Below are 22,198 nucleotides of genomic sequence, written 5' to 3'. Positions count from 1 at the left end.
AAGCCCACAAACTTGAGTATTAGCTCACTTCAGTAACTTAAAGTATTTTTGCAAGATATGACAATTGATACTCATTTGCTTGACTTTGCTGAGTCAGGTGATGAGGTAAATTACTAAATTGTGATAGAGTAGCAAAGCAAAACATGAAAGTGAAACTTTGTGGATAGATGATAAGTTTGACAAGACAAAATTTTATGACAGACTTGGAAGGTGGACCAAGAAATTTCAGACAGAAAATTCATAGAGCTTTAGTGGCAAAGGGAGATATTTTTCATTAGATATGCTGCAAGAAATAATGCTAGTGTGGACACTGTTCTTGATAATGATATCAGACTTAGACAGGTAGGTAAAAAAATGTATTGCAAGATGCTTTACAGTTGGCATGAGGGTTAGTAAAATGATAAGGTGGACAAAAAAGGAAATGGAAACGATTTAGATGTAATTTATGAATAAGCAGAAGAGTATGTGGTTTGATTCAGTGAAGAGTGATGTTAAATAGTCTTAGGGCAATCAACATTATATTATAATAATGACACCTTTCAAGGACCCAACAGTGAAAGGGATTAAAAGATAGATTTAAAAGATAATCTTAAAAACGATTGAGTTATCCTAAACAAAAATTTGGAATTCAAAATTCTCTGTGAAAAAATTCTTATGATTGAGTCAGTTAGCAATTTAACAATGAAATCTTTCACCACAAGACATGGAAAGGTAACAAAAAATTTGATGTATATGGAAGAAACCAAATAGAGTAGTGTTAAGTTTTATGGTCATCATCCAGTCAAACAGAAATTAAAAGGGAGAGAATTGGAAACACTGTACAAGCAAAACTGAGCAAGTGGTACACATGAACTGTTATAAATGATTGAAAGAAGAGAAATATACCAATACAATGATGAAAAGAGATTGAAAGAATTACAGAAAATGTATTAACTAGAAACCTAGCAGTACAGAAGGAACAGTAATTAAACAGAAAAATTTCTCGTTTCTCCAGCAATATGTAGATTTATAAGGAAAGCTTATTGAAACCTGTAAAAGATTAAACATTTGACTTAAAACAGTTTTAAGTCAAACCAAGATTCACAATTTTGCAGTGAGCTTGGCATTAGAGAATAAAATTGTTGAAATAAATGGCTTGTTAGGTGAGTGCCATGCACTAGCCAGCCTGCTTCATGGTAGAAACTCAGTGGTAAGTACACTGTCCCTTTCTTCCATTATCAAAGATATGTAAATTTTGAATGATGAACCAAACAGTTGTTGTGTGGTTGTGGGTTTGATACTTCTTATCCTTTACTGACAAAACTGCTTAATGACAGACTCCCAGAACAGTTCCATAGTGTTATGACTATTATTTGAGAGAAGCACACTTTCTTCTCTGTTTTAAGTTTGTGGAAAATTTCTTAATCTTAATTCAGATGTGATAATGAATATATGAGGAGACCCAAAAACCCCTTTAATCTTTTTTACATTTTCTTATTTGGCTTGATATACATGAAGCTCTGATGCCTGAGAAGAGCATGTGTTTGATATAAGGGTTATCCACTGACAGTGTTCCATTTCACTGTGATCATAGTGAGTAGAGAATTATTGTATAAATGAAAATCATTGTATTGAGCTAGAAGAGTGACTTAATTATGAAAAAGCATGAAGCATGCCCATTGGATGTAATTTTATTTTTGTCCTTTGTACCAGTGTGCATAAGCAGAATGGCTGGTCTTAGTAAGTTGGAAAAACTGCTTTGGGAGAGGTGTAAGGTGTTTGAAGAAATATACTTTGCTATGTAGCCTTCCTTCTCTTATTGATCACTTTTTTATAATTGCCACATATTTGTGTGTGCAGGATGACTTTAATTTTGATGTTTTTTATGTTACTCTTATGACTCTCTTCTGTTTCTGTTCTTTGTCCTCTTTTTCACTCATCTTACTTCATTTTTCACATTGTCAGTGAATCTTTGGGTGTGGTCTCATTCAGTTAATTCTTTTAATAGCTGTTTTAATATACAAGTAGGAGGCAGCTGTTTTACTGGTGTACTAGGCAAACTAATGGTGTACAAAGATTTGTCTTACTTGAATATGAATTTGGGAATGGCTTAATGTACATGCTAGATTTAAATTAGAAGTGCAAAATCTTAACCATATCTGATACTCTTTTATTCAGATTTAAATCTTGTTAGATCATGCAAAATTTGTTCATACACCTTATATGTGAGCCACATGTATTTTGCACAGTCATCTGCTTCCGTAACACACACAGACGCACACAAACGTCTTCATACGTTTATTATCTTTCATCATCCTATTTACGCAACTGTTCCCTTATTCATTCTGTCGACTTGTGTATATCACTTAAAAATACTGTTCTTTATTAACTGTTCCTTTATTTTTCTCCTCAAACCTTTTTATTCTTTCACCTCTCCCTCCTTTAATACCACATTTCTGTTAAGTCTGACAAAGTAAAGAATCTCATATGAGAAAAATTCTGTTGCCATGAAAATCTTGCACCATTATTATCTTTTTTGCTCTTCCTTTCGCATTCTGTCAGTAGTGCTGCAATTATGTAGATGATTTTCCCATTTTTGACCTCATCATCAAGTTTTAGTTCCCTTTAGCATCCACATAGTGAAACACTACTAATAATTTGAATTGTACCTTCTCATGTTGTGTCACTACTGAAACAACAATCACCCAGAGTGATAGCATAATTTAGCTGTATTTTCACTCTCCCCTGCTTATAACAGTGAGTATTTTCTATGACAGACTTTACTTTCAATTGTTCCTAAATGTCAGTGCATAAAGTCATCTTATTTAGTTTTTGTTTTTCCATTCTGATTTCAGTGAAGTCACTTTTTCACAATTCTCTGTTTTTGTTCATTTATTCCTGTTCATTTAGTACATTCCAGCTTTTTTTACTTTGCTTATAGTTCAGTACTGTTTTTAATCTTTGTATTAGCCCTAGACATATGATAAGAGATACTTTACAGATAGCTATGTTTTCAGGGTTAATATTTTTTCTGTAAAGAATAAAGAAGTTTATAAGAACAGTTTTGCTCAAACGTAAATGGAAATTTTTAAAAGAATCACTGTACATTGAAGGATTGCATTTAAAGATACAACAGTTCATTAGAATGGTTAACAGTAATGTTTATTTGGGAGGTGACAGTGCTACTGTGATGTATTGTAAAACAATGTATCGTTATCTCTCTCCCTGTGACAGCCTTCGTGTAACTACCTCCATATATCCTGTTCCTTCAATTTGTGCTGAAGATCAGATTGCTGACTGGTTTGCTTCCCTTGATGAGTGCCTTCGCTGGAACGATCGCAAACGCCAGAAGCATTTCGATGATCCAGAGGACTCAAGCCCAGCTGATCTCACTCCTGATCTTACTCATTCTTCAAGCTCAGACACACTAGATTCACTCAGTGAAAGAAATGAGAGCTGTGATAATTAGGTAAGGTTTTTTTTTTTTTTTTTTTTTTTTTTTTTTTTTTTTTTAGCTCCAGCCACTGACAAAAGTTCACATCAAGGTTGGGCCCTAATTGAAATGTAGAGAGAATTATGAAATGGAAAAAGAAAAGACATGGGAAATTATTTAAGATTTTTTGAGAATGTGAAAAACCTGTCTTTTGAAATTTGCCAGGTTATAGTTATTAGAAAAGACAGGAGAGGGTAGAGAGTTCCAAAGCTTTGATGTGTAGGAAAAGAAGCAGGTATGAAAATGGCCCACTCTTGAGTTACTGATAGCCACACACAATAAGCGTGTGCCGCAGCAGCGTGCTGATTATTGCGTGGTCTAGCCATTGGAGTGGGCCCACAAACAGTCAGGCCTCGTGAGCAAAAACCAAATCAATACCTATAGAAGAGGGAAAGTGAACCAACACTGCAGCATAGGGCAAAGGGGTCAAGTTGGGAAGTTAGCTTGAGACAGTTTATAAGGTGGACCACTTTCAACTCGACTCTGTTAAGTAAGTAAAAGAGCCAGAATCACCCCAAATACTTCATTTAATCACAATATTACGGTATTCAGATGTTATTAAATACCTTGCATTGTTTTTTGGCCTAAAGCAGGTACCGCATAGTACTTTCGAACTTTGAGAATATGCATCCTATGTAAGTTTCATGGCTTTATTTACCTTAAGCTTTATTATTGTTATGACTTGTTCACATTTTTAGATGTTCAGTGCTGTATGATACAGAATGTGAATGTTATGCACAGGTTATTATAGAGACCTCCACAACGATTGACCAAAATACATGATTAGTGAGGTGTCCACACAGTGAATAAGTAAAAGTCAGTCTTGCTGCCAGATTCCATCTGCAGATGTTGCCAGCACACAACCTACCATTAGTACCTTGTCAATACCAGAAAGCTTTTCTTGGGCTTCCAACCACATTTTTCTTATTCAGTCTGAGAAATTCTTTATAAACTTTTGCTTTTTGGGGTGAATTCATATGAGCTTAAGTTTTGTTGTTGCTCCCCTACTGATTATAATATAGGTTAAGTTTTCTTTAGCCACATTTCTTTAATCTCAGTGCATGGTTATCAGTGCATGGTTAGTGTCATTCATTATAGGATCCACACTAGATTTTATCACTCCCCATTTCTTAGTTTAATAGAACTTCAAGGGAACTTGCTCACCAGTCTTGTCCTATCAAAAACACTGGATCCTAAGCTAGAAAGGCAACTACATGAAAAGTACTTTCTGTCCAAAACAGGTGTTTAATGAAGGACAGCCAGTTACAGCCCCTTTAGAATGATGAAGTCATTATCTCCCGGCTTACCTTTACTCAACATGACTAACTTATTTAGTGCATTTCACTGTATCTAATAGATTAGGGAAACTGTTCCTTTGTCAGAAAGCTAGGTCTTACTGTAATGGAATTTTGCCTATAGAATTGTAAAGTCTGTCCATCTAAAAATGAAAAACAAAAATCTTTGAACCTTATCTGATTACTAATAAGAAAGAATGATGCAGGATACCAACTGTATTATAGATTGTATTGTTTTATCAGTACTGTACTCATTTCCAATCAGTCTGCATAACCACACCCCATGTACATTTCAACTGTACTTTCAAGCACTACTACCTTAAATACCTTCCATTCCCACATGAAACATAATTCCAATTGCAAATGCTATTTCTCTGAAAATTTTGATGCTGTGATAAATGTACCATTTTATTTGCCATTAGTTATAAAGTTTTTATTGTTAATTTCAGCAGTCTCTCTCTCTCTCTCTCTCTCTCTCTCTCTCTCTCTCTCTCTCTCTCTCTCTCTCTCTTCTCCTCTCTCTCTCTCATCTCTCTCTCTCTCCCTCCCTCCTCTCTCTCTCTCTCTCTCTCTCTCTCTCTCTATGTTAGTATATATATATATATATATATATATATATTTTTTTTTTTTTTTTTTTTTTTTTTTTTTTTTTTTTTGCCGCTGTCTCCCGCGTTTGCGAGGTAGCGCAAGGAAACAGATGAAAGAAATGGCCCAACCCACCCCCATACACATGTATATACATACGTCCACACACGCAAATATACATACCTACACAGCTTTCCATGGTTTACCCCAGACGCTTCACATGCCTTCATTCAATCCACTGACAGCACGTCAACCCCGGTATACCACATCGCTCCAATTCACTCTATTCCTTGCCCTCCTTTCACCCTCCTGCATGTTCAGGCCCCGATCACACAAAATCTTTTTCACTCCATCTTTCCACCTCCAATTTGGTCTCCCTCTTCTCCTCGTTCCCTCCACCTCCGACACATATATCTTCTTGGTCAATCTTTCCTCACTCATTCTCTCCATGTGCCCAAACCATTTCAAAACACCCTCTTCTGCTCTCTCAACCACGCTCTTTTTATTTCCACACATCTCTCTTACCCTTACGTTACTTACTCGATCAAACCACCTCACACCACACATTGTCCTCAAACATCTCATTTCCAGCACATCCATCCTCCTGCGCACAGCTCTATCCATAGCCCACGCCTCGCAACCATACAACATTGTTGGAACCACTATTCCTCCAAACATACCCATTTTTGCTTTCCGAGATAATGTTCTCGACTTCCACACATTCTTCAAGGCTCCCAGAATTTTTGCTCCCTCCCCCACCCTATGATCCACTTCCGCTTCCATGGTTCCATCTGCTGCCAGATCCACTCCCAGATATCTAAAACACTTCACTTCCTCCAGTTTTTCTCCATTCAAACTCACCTCCCAATTGACTTGACCCTCAACCGTACTGTACCTAATAACCTTGCTCTTATTCACATTTACTCTTAACTTTCTTCTTCCACACACTTTACCAAACTCAGTCACCAGCTTCTGCAGTTTCTCGCATGAATCAGCCACCAGCGCTGTATCATCAGCGAACAACAACTGACTCACTTCCCAAGCTCTCTCATCCCCAACAGACTTCATACTTGCCCCTCTTTCCAAAACTCTTGCATTCACCTCCCTAACAACCCCATCCATAAACAAATTAAACAACCATATATATATATATATATATATATATATATATTTGGTCAACCCTGCTTACACATCATTTTTCCTCTTAACATTTCATATCCAACACATTCATCCTATTCTTTGTATTTTTTTCCATAGTCAGTGCCTTTCATCCATTTAGCACTGACAGCACCCTTTTACCATCATACTTATCTATTTTTACCTTTACATACAGTGACCTCTCGTTTTACACATGCCTTGGTGCACCAAAAACCTTTTCCCCTGCGCCTACCATATGGCTTACTTCATCTCCCATGGTTCCCTTCAGTGCCGTATCCACTCCGTGGTATCGAAAACACTCCACTTCCTCCTTTCAGTTAATCTCACATTCTTATTCATCTGTCTGTTTTCACTGTTGTATTAAATGATATATTGTTTTTCAAATAACTTTTTTTGTATAACATTAGTCAATATTTCTTTTTGTTTGAATTACAGATTAAAGTGGGGAAGACGTAATAGGCAAGATTCTTTTTCTTCAAAATCAATTCCTTGTTATAGGAGTGTGGTGCACATGGCCAAATGATATTGCCAAAATGTTGTTAGTCATGATAGACCCAGTTCATCTGAACCAACAGCAGTCACTGCCTACCCTTAGCACAAGAAGTGTTTAGAGTAATATCCTTACCAACAAGCATTTCTTGGTTAAGATATTGAATAGGAAGTTATTTTTAGTTATTATATGTCATTCCAGACAGACAGCTGTCGTTACAGGATAAATTACAAATGGTATTAGAGCTGTATATTTATATGAAATTGTCCTCTTTTCCATGACCGTTCTCCTCCTAGTCTGCAGGTTTTACTGATAGCAGTATGAGTATTTCTGTTGGTTTACTTTATTTTGTCAAAATTTTTTGTAAGTAGGTAGGGTTTATAAATTTTTCCTATGCACTTGAACTGTGATAGATCAGATTAATATTGATAGAATAGAACTGCAAAGTTTATCAAAACCTGTTCGTCTCCTTTGCATTAATACATGAACTTCACCATTGTTGATCATCCAAAATAATGAGAAGTTTGATGTGAGTGACTTTGGACATTGCAAAATCAGTCGATGTTAAAAATCATTATACTTTCTGTTTTTCAGTGTAAATATGAGATCTATTTGTTCCGACACTCTTTTTTTTTTAAGCGCATGTGTAGTTGTCAAAAGTAGGATGTGACTTGAGGAGAGATTTGTAGTGAATTTTCTTGGTTAGCTACTGTAATTAACAGCATAAAAATTTTGGATAGTTATGTTTTAACTTATTTGAAATGAAAGTGTAATTTTGTTAATGAACAGCGTAAAAGTTGTGGATAGTCATATGTTAATTCATGTGAAATGAAAGTCTAATTTTGTGTATTTACATTGTGAGAGAGATACCCACCACTGCATTGACTTTTTCTTTTTTCATAAATTGCTCCATATAGATGTCAATTCCAGCTTTGTTTGATGATTTTTAATGTTTAAGGAGGAACGAAATTGTTGCTTTATTGTGTAATCTTTTATAAACAGTTTTTTAATCTAAAATTTCAAAGCTAGTTTCATTTGCTTTAATACAGATAATTTACAGTTTGAAGGTGTGTAATATAACCAGAGTGTCATGACAAAAATATGAATATTGAATTATACATTACAAAAATCCACTAATTACAGGATTAAAATTTGGAATAAAAATTTGTTCAGTTACTTAAATCTTTGATAAGTCATAGATATACTTTTGATACAGTTGGTAAAGACATTGTTGTAGCTTCACAACGTTGACAATACCTCATCATTATAATTGTGTTATCATCACTGATGGGTATTCTCTTTTATACTAGACCCATGTATCCCGTTCACATATGACATGTCCAGATATAAGAAGGATTTACAATGAGGTTAAGATAAAATTTCTTAACTTGTATTGTTCAAGCACAAACAATGATTTTTTAATGATTGACTATAGAAGTGGTGCTGGTAGATAAACACGGTAATAACTGTGTGGATTTACCTTTTTCCATGTAGTATTATTTATTTTTTATATGATCAGTGAAGTGAGATGATATTGAGTGTAGTGCATTATATTTATTTCTGTACTTCACATACTTCCTTACTTTTGTCTTACCTTGGAGCAAGAGCATGGAATATTTTGATATGAGCTGTGTGTTGAATTTACACTTGATTTTAGTTTGGCTGACCCATAGTCCTCAGTGGCACTGACATTCTTGTGATTTGAATGAATGTAGGATTCAGTACAGTCAAAAGTGCACTTCATGCATTATTGAAATTACTGATATTTCTAAATTAAAAAGATCACTGAATTTTATCCATGTGGTATTGATTTAGAGAAACCATTGTTACAATGAACATTATCACTGAAAATTTAAAGTGTTTATGTATATGTAAGCTGCTACTTCAGTTACCCAGATATAATTTACTGTGCTGTTTTTCTTCTGAAACCATCTTTGGATATCCATTTATTCCATTCATTATAAAAACCATACCCAAAGAGTCTGTAAAGTTTGCATGTGATACCCTTCTTGAAAGTTGTTTTAGAAATGAATGAAAGTCATTAGTGATGATAATAGATGGAGGAATTTATTACACATTTGTATTGTATTGTGAAAGGACTTCCCAGCTTGTACAGTTATATATAAAATTGTATAGGCAAGAAAGGTTTGTGAGTGATAAAATTTTTTCACATTTCTAACACAGTTTGTATTACCGAAACAGTTTACTACACAAACATAGCAATGCATGTTTGTGATTATCACATCCTGTTTCTAAAATGGAATATATCCTGTAACAATTCATTATGTCATGTGAACATGCAGTGTTAAAATGTAATCTCATCATTTTTTTATAAAGTCCATAGTTGTTGACAGTACATTCATATAGTTTTTTATGTTGCACATTTCTTGTTAGAAATATTTTTAAGTCATCTGTGTTGTTAGGTCACTCTCTTATTACAAGATTTGCCAGAGTTACTTTGATCAATAAGGCATCAAGACAGTTAATTTTTGGTATTTTTTTTCACTTGACTTTTTAAAATATTCATTATGCTGACGTGAACATGCCTAATGCCAATTATTGAGGGTAATATGTTATTGGTGTACAGTAATGCCAAATAAGATTTTTAATCGGTAGATGCATGGCTGGAGAGTTAAATGTTATATGAATGGACCTTGAATATGTTACTGAAAGCCAAAAGTGTAGGTAGACTAGTAATTTTCTTAACTTTTTTAAGAATTTATTATTGTATCAATACAAACCTGTTAATATGAATAAGGCATGTCAGGTTTCACAATATTCCACACAGCTTCAGCTTAACCCTTTGACTGCAGTTACTCATAGTATTAAGTGTGCACTCTGCAGCAATTTTTTCAATATTTTTTTTTTAAATTTTAATAATTGCTTTGTCATCAATCAAAAAAGCTTATTTTTCAAAAATGAAAATTATACATATATCATTAGTAACATGTTATTTACATGCATGGAAAAATTATTAAATGAATAAATGTTCAGACTTCAACACTGCCGGGCATACAATGCATCCTCTAACGGTGTACTGTATTCACATCTTACTAAGCAGTCATGTTATAATTCGCGGCGGTATATGTTTCATTATTCTGAATACATATATCCCCTTCCTGAGGCAGGAAGGTAAGGTAAGGTAAATACATAAGTGAATCTATTAACATTATATATTTTCTTTGTATGGGGAATGCAAAAATGATTTACTGCCCCTGACAGCATTTTCATGGTTACTGAGCTCCTAAGTTAAAAAAATTTTAACAAAGGATGAAGAAATATTGTCTCATATTTTAATACTGTAGTTGCTTACTGACTTACTACAGTGCTGTTTACTGCACTTGGAATTTTTGAATGCCCCATACCATTTATGACACACTCGCAGTCAACTACTGGAGGCACATCAGCAGTCAGTGGATTTAATACGAAGGAGCAGAGACTGTAGGTTAGATCAGCTGATTTGCTTATATAGGTTGTCATCTGTTCCAAAACATTTTTGTGATCTTAGCACATGGGAAGGAAAGATGACAAATGGCCCCATTGCTGTTTCACAAGATTATCTGCTCTTGGTATTTTCAAGAATCTGTAAGAAGCAAGCAAGAGAGCAATATCATATGGAACAGTTATCAACACTGATGGAAGAGTTATTTAGTTTTTAATGAATCATTTATTATGCACAGGATTATCATTGCAAATGGAAACCTAGAAGCATGCAAGTATATAATCTCAAACCAGTTATCAGCATACAGATCCGCAAGTATGTTACCTCAGCCTCTTTTCAGAAATCTAAAGACTAAAGATGCCTTGTTGTTATCTCAAAAATACGGGTTGATCAGTTTACTTCATATTTTTATCTTGCTTTATTACTTTCCCAAGCACATTTTATCATTTTCATATTTATTTTTATTTATTATACTTAGTCGCCATCTCCTGCATTAGCGAGGTAGCGCAAGGAAACAGACGAATGGCCCAACCCCCCCAAATACACATGTATATACATAAACACCCGCACATGCACATATACATACCTATACATTTCAATGTATACATACATATACATATGTACATATTCATACTTACTGCCCTTATCCATTCCCATCGCCACCCCACCACACAAGAAAAACAGCAGCAACAGTACACACACACACACACACACACACACACACACACACACACCCCACATGTACAAGGTAGCGCTAGGAAAAAACAACAAAGGCCACTTTCGTTCACACTCAGTCTCTAGCTGTCATGTGTAATGCACTGAAACCACAGCTCCCTTTCCATATCTAGGCCTCACAAAACATGCTTCACATGCCTTGGTTCAATCCACTGACAGCACATCAACACCATTATATAACATCGTTCCAATTCACTATTCCTTGCCCGCCTTTCACCCTCTTGTATATTCAGGCCCCAATCGCTCAAAATCATACCCTGGTTCAATCCATTGACAGCACGTCTACCCTGGAATACCACATTGTTTCAATTCACTCTGTTCCTTGCACACCTTTCACCCTCCTGTATGTTCAGGCCCTGATCACTCAGAATCTTTTTAAGTCCATCCTTCCACCTCCCACTTCTCATTCCCTCCACCCCTGACATATATATCCTCTTTGTCAATCTTTCCTCACTCATTCTCCATGTGAACAAACCATTTCAATATACCCTCTTCTGCTCTCTCAACCACACTTTTTATTACCACACATCTCTTTTACCCTTTCATTACTTGCTTGATCAAACCACCTCACACCACATTTTATCCTCAAACATTTCATTTCCAACACATCTACCCTCCGCACAACCCTATCCATAGCCCATGCCTCGCAATCATATAACATTGTTGGAACCACTGTTCCTTCAAACATACCATTTTTGCTCTCCAAGATAATGTTCTTGCTTTCTACACATTCACATTCTTTAGCGCTCCCAGAGCCTTCGCCCCCTTCCCCACCCTGACACTCACTTCTGCTTCCATGGTTCCATCTGCTGCTAAATCCACTCCCAGATATCTAAAACACTTTATTTCCTCCAGTTTTTCTCCATTCAAACTTACCTCCCAATTAACTTGTCCCTCAACCCTACTGAACCTGATTACCTTCATCTTATTCACATTTACTCTCAGCTTTCTTCCACACACTTTACCAAACTCAGTCACCAACTTCTGCAGTTTCTCACCCGAATCAGCCACCAGTGCTGTATCATCAGTGAAAAACAACTGACTGACTTCGCAAGCCCTCTCTCCAAAACTCTTGCATTCGCCTTCCTAACAACCCCATCCATAAACAAATTCAACAACCAAGGAGACATCATGCACCCCTGCCGCATAAAGTAGTTTGCATATTTTTTCAAATTTCTTGGAAAATGATGAGATTATAATGAACCATAGAGTTGTTTGTAATATATATTTAGAATGTTAATCACAAAACTGGATTAGTTATGAGTTTGTGTATGTGACAGAACTGGATCAAGTAAAGTCTTGACTACCAGTGGACCTTTTACTAAGGAGCCTAGATTGCAGTGCTCTATCAGAAATACATAAAATGTATGTTATTTTGTTCCTGAGTACATTTTTTCTATAGATACTCTCTACATTTCAGCTTTGCAGAAACACCAGATTCCATTAGGGACCACAGTTGATCTTTTACAATGAAATTATGTACCGTACATTGATGGTAAGTTTTCAGATTGTAAACTACTTTTAGATCTAGTGATTACATGCTTTATAGATGAGTGACTGAAATGAGAGAGTAACAAGACTTAATAACAGTTACCTTCCACTGGTGCACACAGTTCTTCTGACTTCCAAAATTAGTGATATTTAGGAAGGGTCTCCTTGTTCAAGACCTCTTTATAAAAGCCACAAAGGTAACCCTATTTTTATATAAAACCTTGAATTTTTAGACAGAAGTTTCCAGGTAGTTGTATTTTCATTTGATAAAAAAAGATGTGTTAGAGCCTGTTTTTGGAAGGAGTATTTCAATTTTATGTAGTTTAAAAATATATTGCTGTAATTTGATTAGCTAGTTTATAATGCCAAATGTACTTAAAACTGAAACCAGTAGAAATACAGAGGTTGTCAACTTATTCCTTTTTATTTTTCAGTATGAATTGTAGGGATATGTTTTTTATAACCATTTAGAAGGCATCTCAGAAAATCAGGCTACCAGACACACTGATTATCCTCCTCCTTAAATGGTTAGCCAACAAGAGTACACATATTTTAAAAGATGAAAATCCTCAAAATAATTTGATAAATCAGGAAACATAATGTCTTGGTTGACAAGCAGTTAACTGTATCTCCTAAGATGGTAGTTTACCTTGCCAAAAGTAGCATGCAAGTCAGCTTTTCAGTTAGACTCCTTGTTTGAAATTTAGATATCTTCAATTCAAAAACTTGCTATTGAAGCTGTTAAACATATTTATTATGGCTTTCTTGTTTCTGTAAAATAAAGGAAGTAAAGGCAACCAAACTAACAAATATCTGGCTGCTGTTGATTGTGAACGTTCAATGGGCCAACTTCATAGTAACCAGACTTTTCATTTTAACATCCTGTTGTCTTTTAGTGATGGAAGTTTTCTTATGTAAGATGCTGCACAGTAATCAAGGAACCCAAGTGAAGCATGAATGAGATAACCATTCTTTGCAGGCTGCCAATCAGGAAGCAAAGATAGAAAAAGGAAACATTAATATTCAGACAATATAGTGGGATACACGGTATTTGCTATGTATGTATGTCTGTTTGTTTATACATCTATCCATCTATATATCTATATGTCTATCTCTCTTCATGGCTTTTCCCTCTGGGAACTCCTGCCAAGGGGTGGCTAGTTAAAGAGTATTTGTTTATCAGGTATTATCATTCCAAGATCATTTAGACTGATAGGTTTTCAGTAAAGGAGTTTTTCCAAAGACTTATTAACTTTATTATTTTCTACCCTTAAATTAATTATTCATGTATCTTTTTATTATGAATTGGCTGTCTGTTATAGTTACAACTGTTAGTTATTACATTTAGAATAGCAATCACTTATTTAAGTATTGTAGTTGAACTGTAGTGCTGAATTTGAAATAGTGCTTTCCATGTAAATATCCTAGTCATATGTTTGTTGATTTAATTATTAAAGCCATGTTTAAGAGGTTATTCACATCATATGTTACGAGGATATGGAAACTGTAAAGAAATGAGGGTTTACAGTCCTTCACTAATGCAGTTGTTCTACTAACCATTTTACTCTTACGTTTGACCCAAATTCAGGTGAGTGCATGCTTCAAAAAATGTGGCCATTTCAAGCACAACTAGTACTCTTGTCTATGTTTAAAATTTTATTATTCTAGTTTTCTACTTGGTCGCTAAATGATCCTTTTTCTCGATTGAAGTACACTAAGGAAAGAAAGGCTGGGAAGAAATATCATGTTGCACATGCTAATTTTATAAGTTGTGTCATGCTATATTATGCAGAAATCATTAACAGTGATTGTTACCACTAAATTACCTACATGTCTTACTGAATCATTAGTGAGTCCCTTGTAGCTCCTATTGAGATTACAGATTATGCCTCTTAGGCAAGTTATCAGAGATGATTCTATTGGGTAAAAGACTTAAAAAGTGCTTCTTTTTGTGTGTGTATCTAGTTATTTTATAGAACCTTATATTTTGATTATCAAATATTACTTTTCAAAATGAATTACTTTTCTAGAAAATTTTACATTAGTTCTACATATCTATCTGTCTATATCTCATACCTATTCCCTTTGGGAACTCCCTCAATGGGGTTGCCACAGCAAAAGAGTCTCCATGACTGTTAAACTCCAGTTCTTCTTAGCCTTTAGTGCCTCACTCTTAACAGGCCACTGGCAGAGGGCAACTCTTGTGCAGTGTTTTCAGAGGTGCCTATGTAATGTTTCTACTAACTACTACTACCTACCTAATATTCCTGCCTCATGTTATATTAGCTTTGACTTTTTCAAACTGCTACTCAAAGCACAATAGGAGGGAATCCTTGAAAAGATCAATTTTTCATTTTAAGAATCCAGTTGTCATGTAATATTGATTGGTGAGCTTACATGAGCAAATTTGCAGCCAGCTCAGGGTTGCTATGTCACTTCAGGCAATATATTTGGTGATTCAGACTGTCAAGACATGAGTTTGAATTTTTTTTAATTGTAAACTAGAATCCAGTCCTGGGTTCTTATAGCTTCTCACTAAGGTTTTTCATTTCATTGAGTCGGTTTTTCTAGAAAAGGGTAGAAAGCATTCTCATGATGGTGCTAAGTCAAAGCCACACAATCAAAGCTTTGTGAAAATTTTAAATGTGGTAAACAGGTTTTTCAGTCTTCACAAAATTAGGTGGATCTTGGGAAGAGAGATGTCTTAGTGGAATGAAAAGCCCTTAGGTGGTTGGTTTTATGTGACAGGTTATGTCAAGCATTTAGAGCTGATACTCCATTTCATGGGCTTCTTCCCTTTTCATCCATCTGTTAGCTCATATAGCGAAAAGAGAAATTTTCTTACATTATTTAATCAGTGGAATGAGGACACCAGCCAGTTTGGGAATTTATGTTCTCAAAGACTTTTCTTTCAAAAACATGAGGTTCCAGAAAAAGAAGGTAAATTCACATCTTTCCAGAACTCTCAGGTCTAAATTGTATCCCTTTTAGGATATAGGAATAATAGGTAATATGGTAAGTTACCTGCATCAAGACAAACCTATTACCATGTAATGGAAATTATTGAAACGGATGTTTAAAAATTCCTGTCCATAGTGTTCATTGTGAGAAAAGATGGAATGGCTCACATGAATTATTCCCTGAAGATCATCATCCTAGTAGTAGAAGGGCAGATTTTAATTAGAACCTTCAAAATTTTCTTCTTGTACATCATTCTTTAGTGTTTTTATTGAAGTCCAGGGATTTCTAAAAAATCTTATTCTTTTTGAATCATTAAAGTTTCTTACAGACTAACTCCGGCTTAAAGATAATAAGTTACATTTTTGGAGTATCTGGATAACTTTCAAGATACTGAATCTAAAATTTCTGTAGGTGCAGTTTGTGATTGCTTAGTGGTTTAGCGAATGCACCGCATTATAGAAAAGTTATGTATGACTGTGGTATTGCTTCTTAACCCCTAAAGGAAATTTAAGTTGGTCCCCAGGACATTGGTTTATCAAAAAATTCAAAAAGATACTTTAGTATTATCAATTGATAGGAAATGTCAAGAAATGGTAAAGGAAAAGGGAAAATCTGGTAAGTTATGCATTGATTTTGATGTAGGGATATTGAATTTGGCATATTGTATGAACTTTATTGCTCACTTATACATCTGCATCTAATCTCTGCCTCCATCACTGGATCTCTTGTACTCAAAGAAATTTTCCCTCTGGTAACAGTTCAAGATCTGCAAAAACTTTTTTGCCATAAACTATCACTAATTGACATGTGGCTTACACCAGGGCAATATATTCCCCCATCATTTTATGACTAAATGAGGTATTTTTTCCAGTGCTGATCACAGTTGTTCATGACAACTTTACATACTGGTAAAGCATGCCTTTCTGTGTAAATGATGGCTGAAAAATTGCATGTACCCACATGGTTAGATAATGTGCTATATGGGTAACCATAATCAGGATAATTCCCAATGCTAATTACTGTTGCTTCTGACAGAAGGCACTTCTGCATGCCAGTGAGGCATGCCTTCAAATTCAAATGTAGGTTGGAAGTTGCAGGTCTGAACAAGTATGGCTAGGGGTTCCTATTCTGGTGGGAGGCTGGAAATCCTCCCCTCCAGTTTTTTGTTTTTCCAAAAGAAGTAACAGAGAAGGTGGCTAAATGAGGATTTTCTTTCAAAGGCTTAGTCCTCTGTAACTGATGCTACCTCACTAATGCAGGAGATGGCAAATATGTATGGAAAAAAATTTCCCATACATATCTGCCTTTTTCCACATTAGCGAGGTAGCATCAAGAACAAAGGACTGAGCCTTGGAGGGAAAATCCTCACTTGGCCCCCTTCTCTGTTCCTTCTTTTGGAAAAGTAAATACAAGGGGAGGATTTCCAACACACCATTCCCATCCCTTTTAGTTGCCTTCTATGACACACAGAGAATACATGGGAAGTATTCTGTAAAGCCAGTTTATTTGTTACTTATAGCAAGGTGAACTACCATCAGTAGGGTGTGCTGTGCTATACCATTAGTTTAACCTAGCTGGTGAACTATACAGGAAATGGCCAATTATTTAAGGAGGGGATAGCCACTATTTTGGTAGTTTCATTTTCCATTTGCAGGATGTCTCTATTACTATTTCTGACAGGTTGTAACAGCATATATCTACAGTTTGTACACTGCCACTACAGAATGAAGTAACTGTCCCAACATTTATTTTTCAGAGAATATACTTCAATGCTTTGATCTTTTTTCCAATAATGACATGTAAATTCCCCGTGAAATTTTTACACTGATAATAAGGTTTCTGAAACCAGTTATTGTAATTAAGGAAGTGAACACAAAACATTTTAATACTTCTTTTCTCAGGTGGTATATGTGTATTGGTGTTCTCATTTCACAACATTGTATGAAGATTATTCATATATACAACCCTGGTAATGTGTAATAATAATGTTCATGCTTTATTATTGGATAATAAATGACATCTGCACTTTTGCACACTGTATTATGTGGGAAGAAGAATATGTAAATGCACACACACACAAACACTTCTTTGATGGATCCATTAGCATTACTGAACAGCACACCCGGTATCAAATTCATCACACATACACAGGCCACCTAGGATCAAATTCACATAGCTTCAAATTATGGTCACAGCAGCCAATCCACAGTCCATCCTGCCCTAGGGGCTGATCAGTGTAATGGATACCTGGCATAGGCTAGGGTATGTGTGTGCATGCATACATACATGGGAGTAAAGACATGGTACATATACACCAGGTTAAGAAATGGGGTAACACGAATGTAAAATTCTACCTGTAACACACACACACACACAGGCACATGCACAGTTACACTCAAAGACACATTCCCTCTCAGCTTGCATAATCTAAAGATAAATACAGTTTATGCTTTAGATTTATTATTTATTATACTTGGTCACTGTCTCCCATGTTAGCGAGGTAGCGCAAGGAAACAGATGAATGAATGGCCCAACCCACCCTCATACACATGTATATACATAAACGCCTACACACGCACATATACATACCTATACATTTCAACACATACATACACAGGCATAAACATATATACACGTACATATTCATACTTGCTACCTTCATCCTTTCCCGTCGCCTTCCCACCACACGTGAAAAACAGCACCCCCCTGCACACGAGAGGAAGCACTAGGAAAAGACAACAAAGGCCATATTCGTTCACACTCAGTTTCTTGCTGTCATGTGGAATGCACTGAAACCACAGCTCCCTTTCTACATCCAGGCCCCACAAAACTTTCCATGGTTTACCCCAGATGCTTCACATGCCCTGGTTCAATCCATTGAAAGCACGTCAACCCCAGTATACCACGTCGTTCCAATTCACTCTATTCCTTGCATGCCTTTCACCTTCCTGTATGTTCAGGCCCTGATCGCTTTAAATCTTTTTTTCTTCATCCTTCCACCTCCAATTTGGTCTCCCACTTCTCATTCCCTCCACCTCTGACACATATATCCTCTTTGTCAATCTTTCCTCACTCATTCTCTCCATGTGACCAGACCATTTCAATACACCCTCTTCTGCTCTCTCAACCACACTCTTTATTACCACACATCTCTTACCATTTCATTACTTACTCGCATTTCAATACACCCTCTTCTGCTCTCTCAACCACACTCTTTATTACCACACATCTCTCTTACCATTTCATTACTTACTCGATCAGAAACCAGCTCACCCCACATATTGTCCTCAATCATTTCTTTCCAACACATCCACCCTCCTCTGCACAACCCTATCTATAGCCCATGCCTCGCACCCATATAACATTATTGGAACCGTTATTCCTTCAAACATACCCATTTTTGCTCTCAGAGATAACATTCTTGCCTTCCACACTTTCTTCAATGCTCCCAGAATCTTCGCCCCCTCCCCCACCCTGTGACTCACTTCCTAAATCCACTCCCAGATATCTAAAACACTTCCCTTCCTCCAGTTTTTCTCCATTCAAACTTGCCTTCCAATTAACTTGTCCCTCAACCCTACTGAACGTAATTACCTTGCTCTTATTCACATTTACTCTCAGCTTTCTTCTTTCACTCACTTTACCAAACTCAGTCACCAACTTCTGCAGTTTCTGACCCGAATCAGCCACCAGTGTTGTATCATCAGTGAACAATAACTAACTCACTTCTTAAGCCCTCTCATCCACGACAGACTGCATACTTGCCCCTCTCTCCAAAACTCTTGCATTCACCTCCCTAACAACCCCATCCATAAACAAATTAAACAACCATGGAGACATCATGCACCCCTGCCGCAAACCGATATTCACTTTCCTCTCTTCCTACTCGTACACATGCCTTACATCCTTGATTAAAACTTTTCACTGCTTCTGGCAACTTACCACCCACACCATATACTCTTAATATCTTCCACAAAGCATCTCCGTCAACTCTTTATCATATGCCTTCTTCAGATCCATAAATGCTACATACAAATCCATCTGTTTTTCTAAGTATTTCTCACATACATTCTTCAAAGCAAACACCTTATCCACACATCCTTTACCACTTCTGAAGCCACACTGTTCTTCCCCAATCTGATGCTCTGTACATGCCTTTACCCTCTCAATCAATACCCTCCAGTATAATTTCCCAGGAATATTCAACAAACTTATACCTCTGTAATTTGAACATTCACCTTTATCCCCTTTGCCTTTGTACAATGGCACTATGCATGCATTCTGCCAGTCCTCAGGCACTTCACCATGAACCATACATACATTGAATATCCTTACCAACCAGTCAACAACACAGTCACCCCCTTTTTTGATAAATTCCACTGCAATACCATCCAAACCTGCCGCCTTTAGATATAAAGTGATAATATTCAGCCTTAAAATAAAATGTCTTATTTTCTCGGGAATTTTAGATTCAGTGGCACTGAAGATCACAACCTCTATAAATTAAAGCAGATAGTCTTTCAAAATGCTGGAAAATGTGATAAGCAATCAAAACCCAGTAAAAAACTAGACTTGAACATTCCAATGCATTTTATCAGTTTACAAGGTTTTTTAGTATCAGCTCAGTGTTTGTTTGTTTGTTATTAAAAAGATTATCATGTTTTTACAAAATTTGTATATAAGACAAATGTAGAATGATTCTATGTAGAGTATGGTATGTTGTTGGGCTAGAGGTACTTCTATTATTTATTAAAATGAAAAACACTTTTCTGATTTTCATTTCCTTTTTTGATCTCCACTTGGATATTTATTGTCAAAATTTTGTGTCTGAGAGGAAGTGAATGAGATGATTTAATATAAAATGTAACTATTACAAATAAACTGAGGTCTTCAGTTGCTGTATGATATAGAGTGTGTGATATGATAGATGCTTAACATCAGTTCCACAAATAATTGCATTTACTAAGGCAGCATATGCTATGGTTATGCCAAGAGAGTTTTGCAAAGATTTTAACCAAAGAAAAGTGAATTACTGCAGCTGATATACATTTTTAAAAGTTATGTATTTTAGATTTTTTAGAGAATAACTGTTAGTTTATCATTAATAGGTTTCTAAAATGAAAATAATGCTTATCACTAGTGATAGGTAGGTAGTAGTTGGTAAGCAGCTGCTGACCAGGTAGATATATCACTGGTATACTACTTGGGTAATGAGAGTAGTGCACCAGCACTTCAGTGGTTGTCACATTGCACTCCCTAGACCCAGGTAGCTGTCACTGCTTTCTGCCTTACCTACATGTGGACTGCTGGCATACCAGAGTCTCCACAAGGTCTCCTTGTCACACATTACACTTGACAACTCTTATTTCATGCAGCTCATTTTTTATAAGTCTAGATTTTCCTGCAGAGAGTACTATGTGCTAGCCATGCCTTTTGGCAAAACGGGAGAAGCACTGTATATAAGCGGTAAGTAGGAATATTAGGAGCGTTAGGTAGAAACAAGGTAGAAGTAGTAGGTTAGAACATAGGTAGACACATTAGGTTCATGAAGTTGGTGGGAACATTAGGTAGGAGCCTCTGAAAACACTGCACTAGAGTTGCCCTCTGCCAGTGGCCTGTTCAGGATGAGGCACAAAGGCTAAGAAGGAGAACTGGAGTTTAACAGTTCTGGAGACTCTTTTGCCACGGCCATCCACTTGAGGGAGTTCCCAAACGGAATGGGCTTCAGAGATATAAATTGATGGATAGAGATTATGCAACTGAAAAAATCATCTGTATTCAGACAGGGATTCCTTGCTGATTGGTCATTATGTAACAGGGTTAAACAGTAATGGATCATTATGTGTTCAATACTTAATTTTATTTGTCACAGGTTATGGACAACTAGAAATACTTCGAGTGGCAACAGCTTATGACAGTGGAGAGTGGGAATTTTCCTGTATGTATGTGACTGCAAATTTCAGTATGATACAAGTATATGTGTTTTTTTTTTTTGTTTGTTTGTTTTTTTGTCGCTGTCTCCCGCATTTGTGAGGTAGCGCAAAGAAACAGACGAAAGAAATGGCCCAACCCACCCCATACACGTGTATATACATACACGTCCACACACGCAAATATACATACCCATACATCTCAATGTACACATATATATACAGACACATACATATATACACATGCACACAATTCACACTGTCTGCCTTTATTCATTCCCATCGCCCCTCGCCACACATGGAATAACATCCCCCTTCCCCCTCATGTGTCCGAGGTAGCGCTAGGAAAAGACAACAAAGGCCCCATTCGTTCACACTCAGTCTCTAGCTGTCATGCAATAATGCCCGAAACCACAGCTCCCTTTCCACATCCAGGCCCCACAGAACTATCCATGGTTTACCCCAGATGCTTCACATGCCCTGATTCAATACACTGACAGCACATCGACCCCGGTATACCACATCGATCCAAGTCACTTTATTCCTTGCCCGCCTTTCACCCTCCTGCATGTTCAGGCCCCGATCACTCAAAATCTTTTTCACTCCATCTTTCCACCTCCAATTTGGTCTCCCACTTCT

General features: G+C 36.3%; 1 protein-coding gene across 4 annotated transcripts in view; it reads left to right on the top strand.

The window, feature by feature from the left end:
- LOC139753305 (NAD kinase-like) overlaps positions 1-20,395 on the top strand; it is a 266,986-nt gene extending 246,591 nt beyond the window's left edge. For all 4 annotated transcript variants that reach the window (XM_071669605.1, XM_071669606.1, XM_071669607.1 and 1 more), the window contains 2 exons: positions 3,214-3,448; positions 6,946-20,395. In XM_071669605.1, the coding sequence (XP_071525706.1) occupies positions 3,214-3,448 (235 nt within the window). In that variant the 3' untranslated portion in view covers positions 6,946-20,395. The remainder of the gene's footprint in view (positions 1-3,213; positions 3,449-6,945) is intronic.
- Positions 20,396-22,198: the final 1,803 nt, after the last annotated feature.

Source organism: Panulirus ornatus, chromosome 14 (genome assembly GCF_036320965.1).
Source record: "Panulirus ornatus isolate Po-2019 chromosome 14, ASM3632096v1, whole genome shotgun sequence".
NCBI lineage: Eukaryota > Metazoa > Arthropoda > Malacostraca > Decapoda > Palinuridae > Panulirus > Panulirus ornatus.
Note: the sequence above shows the minus strand (reverse complement) of the source record. Positions and strands in the feature narration are given on the sequence as shown.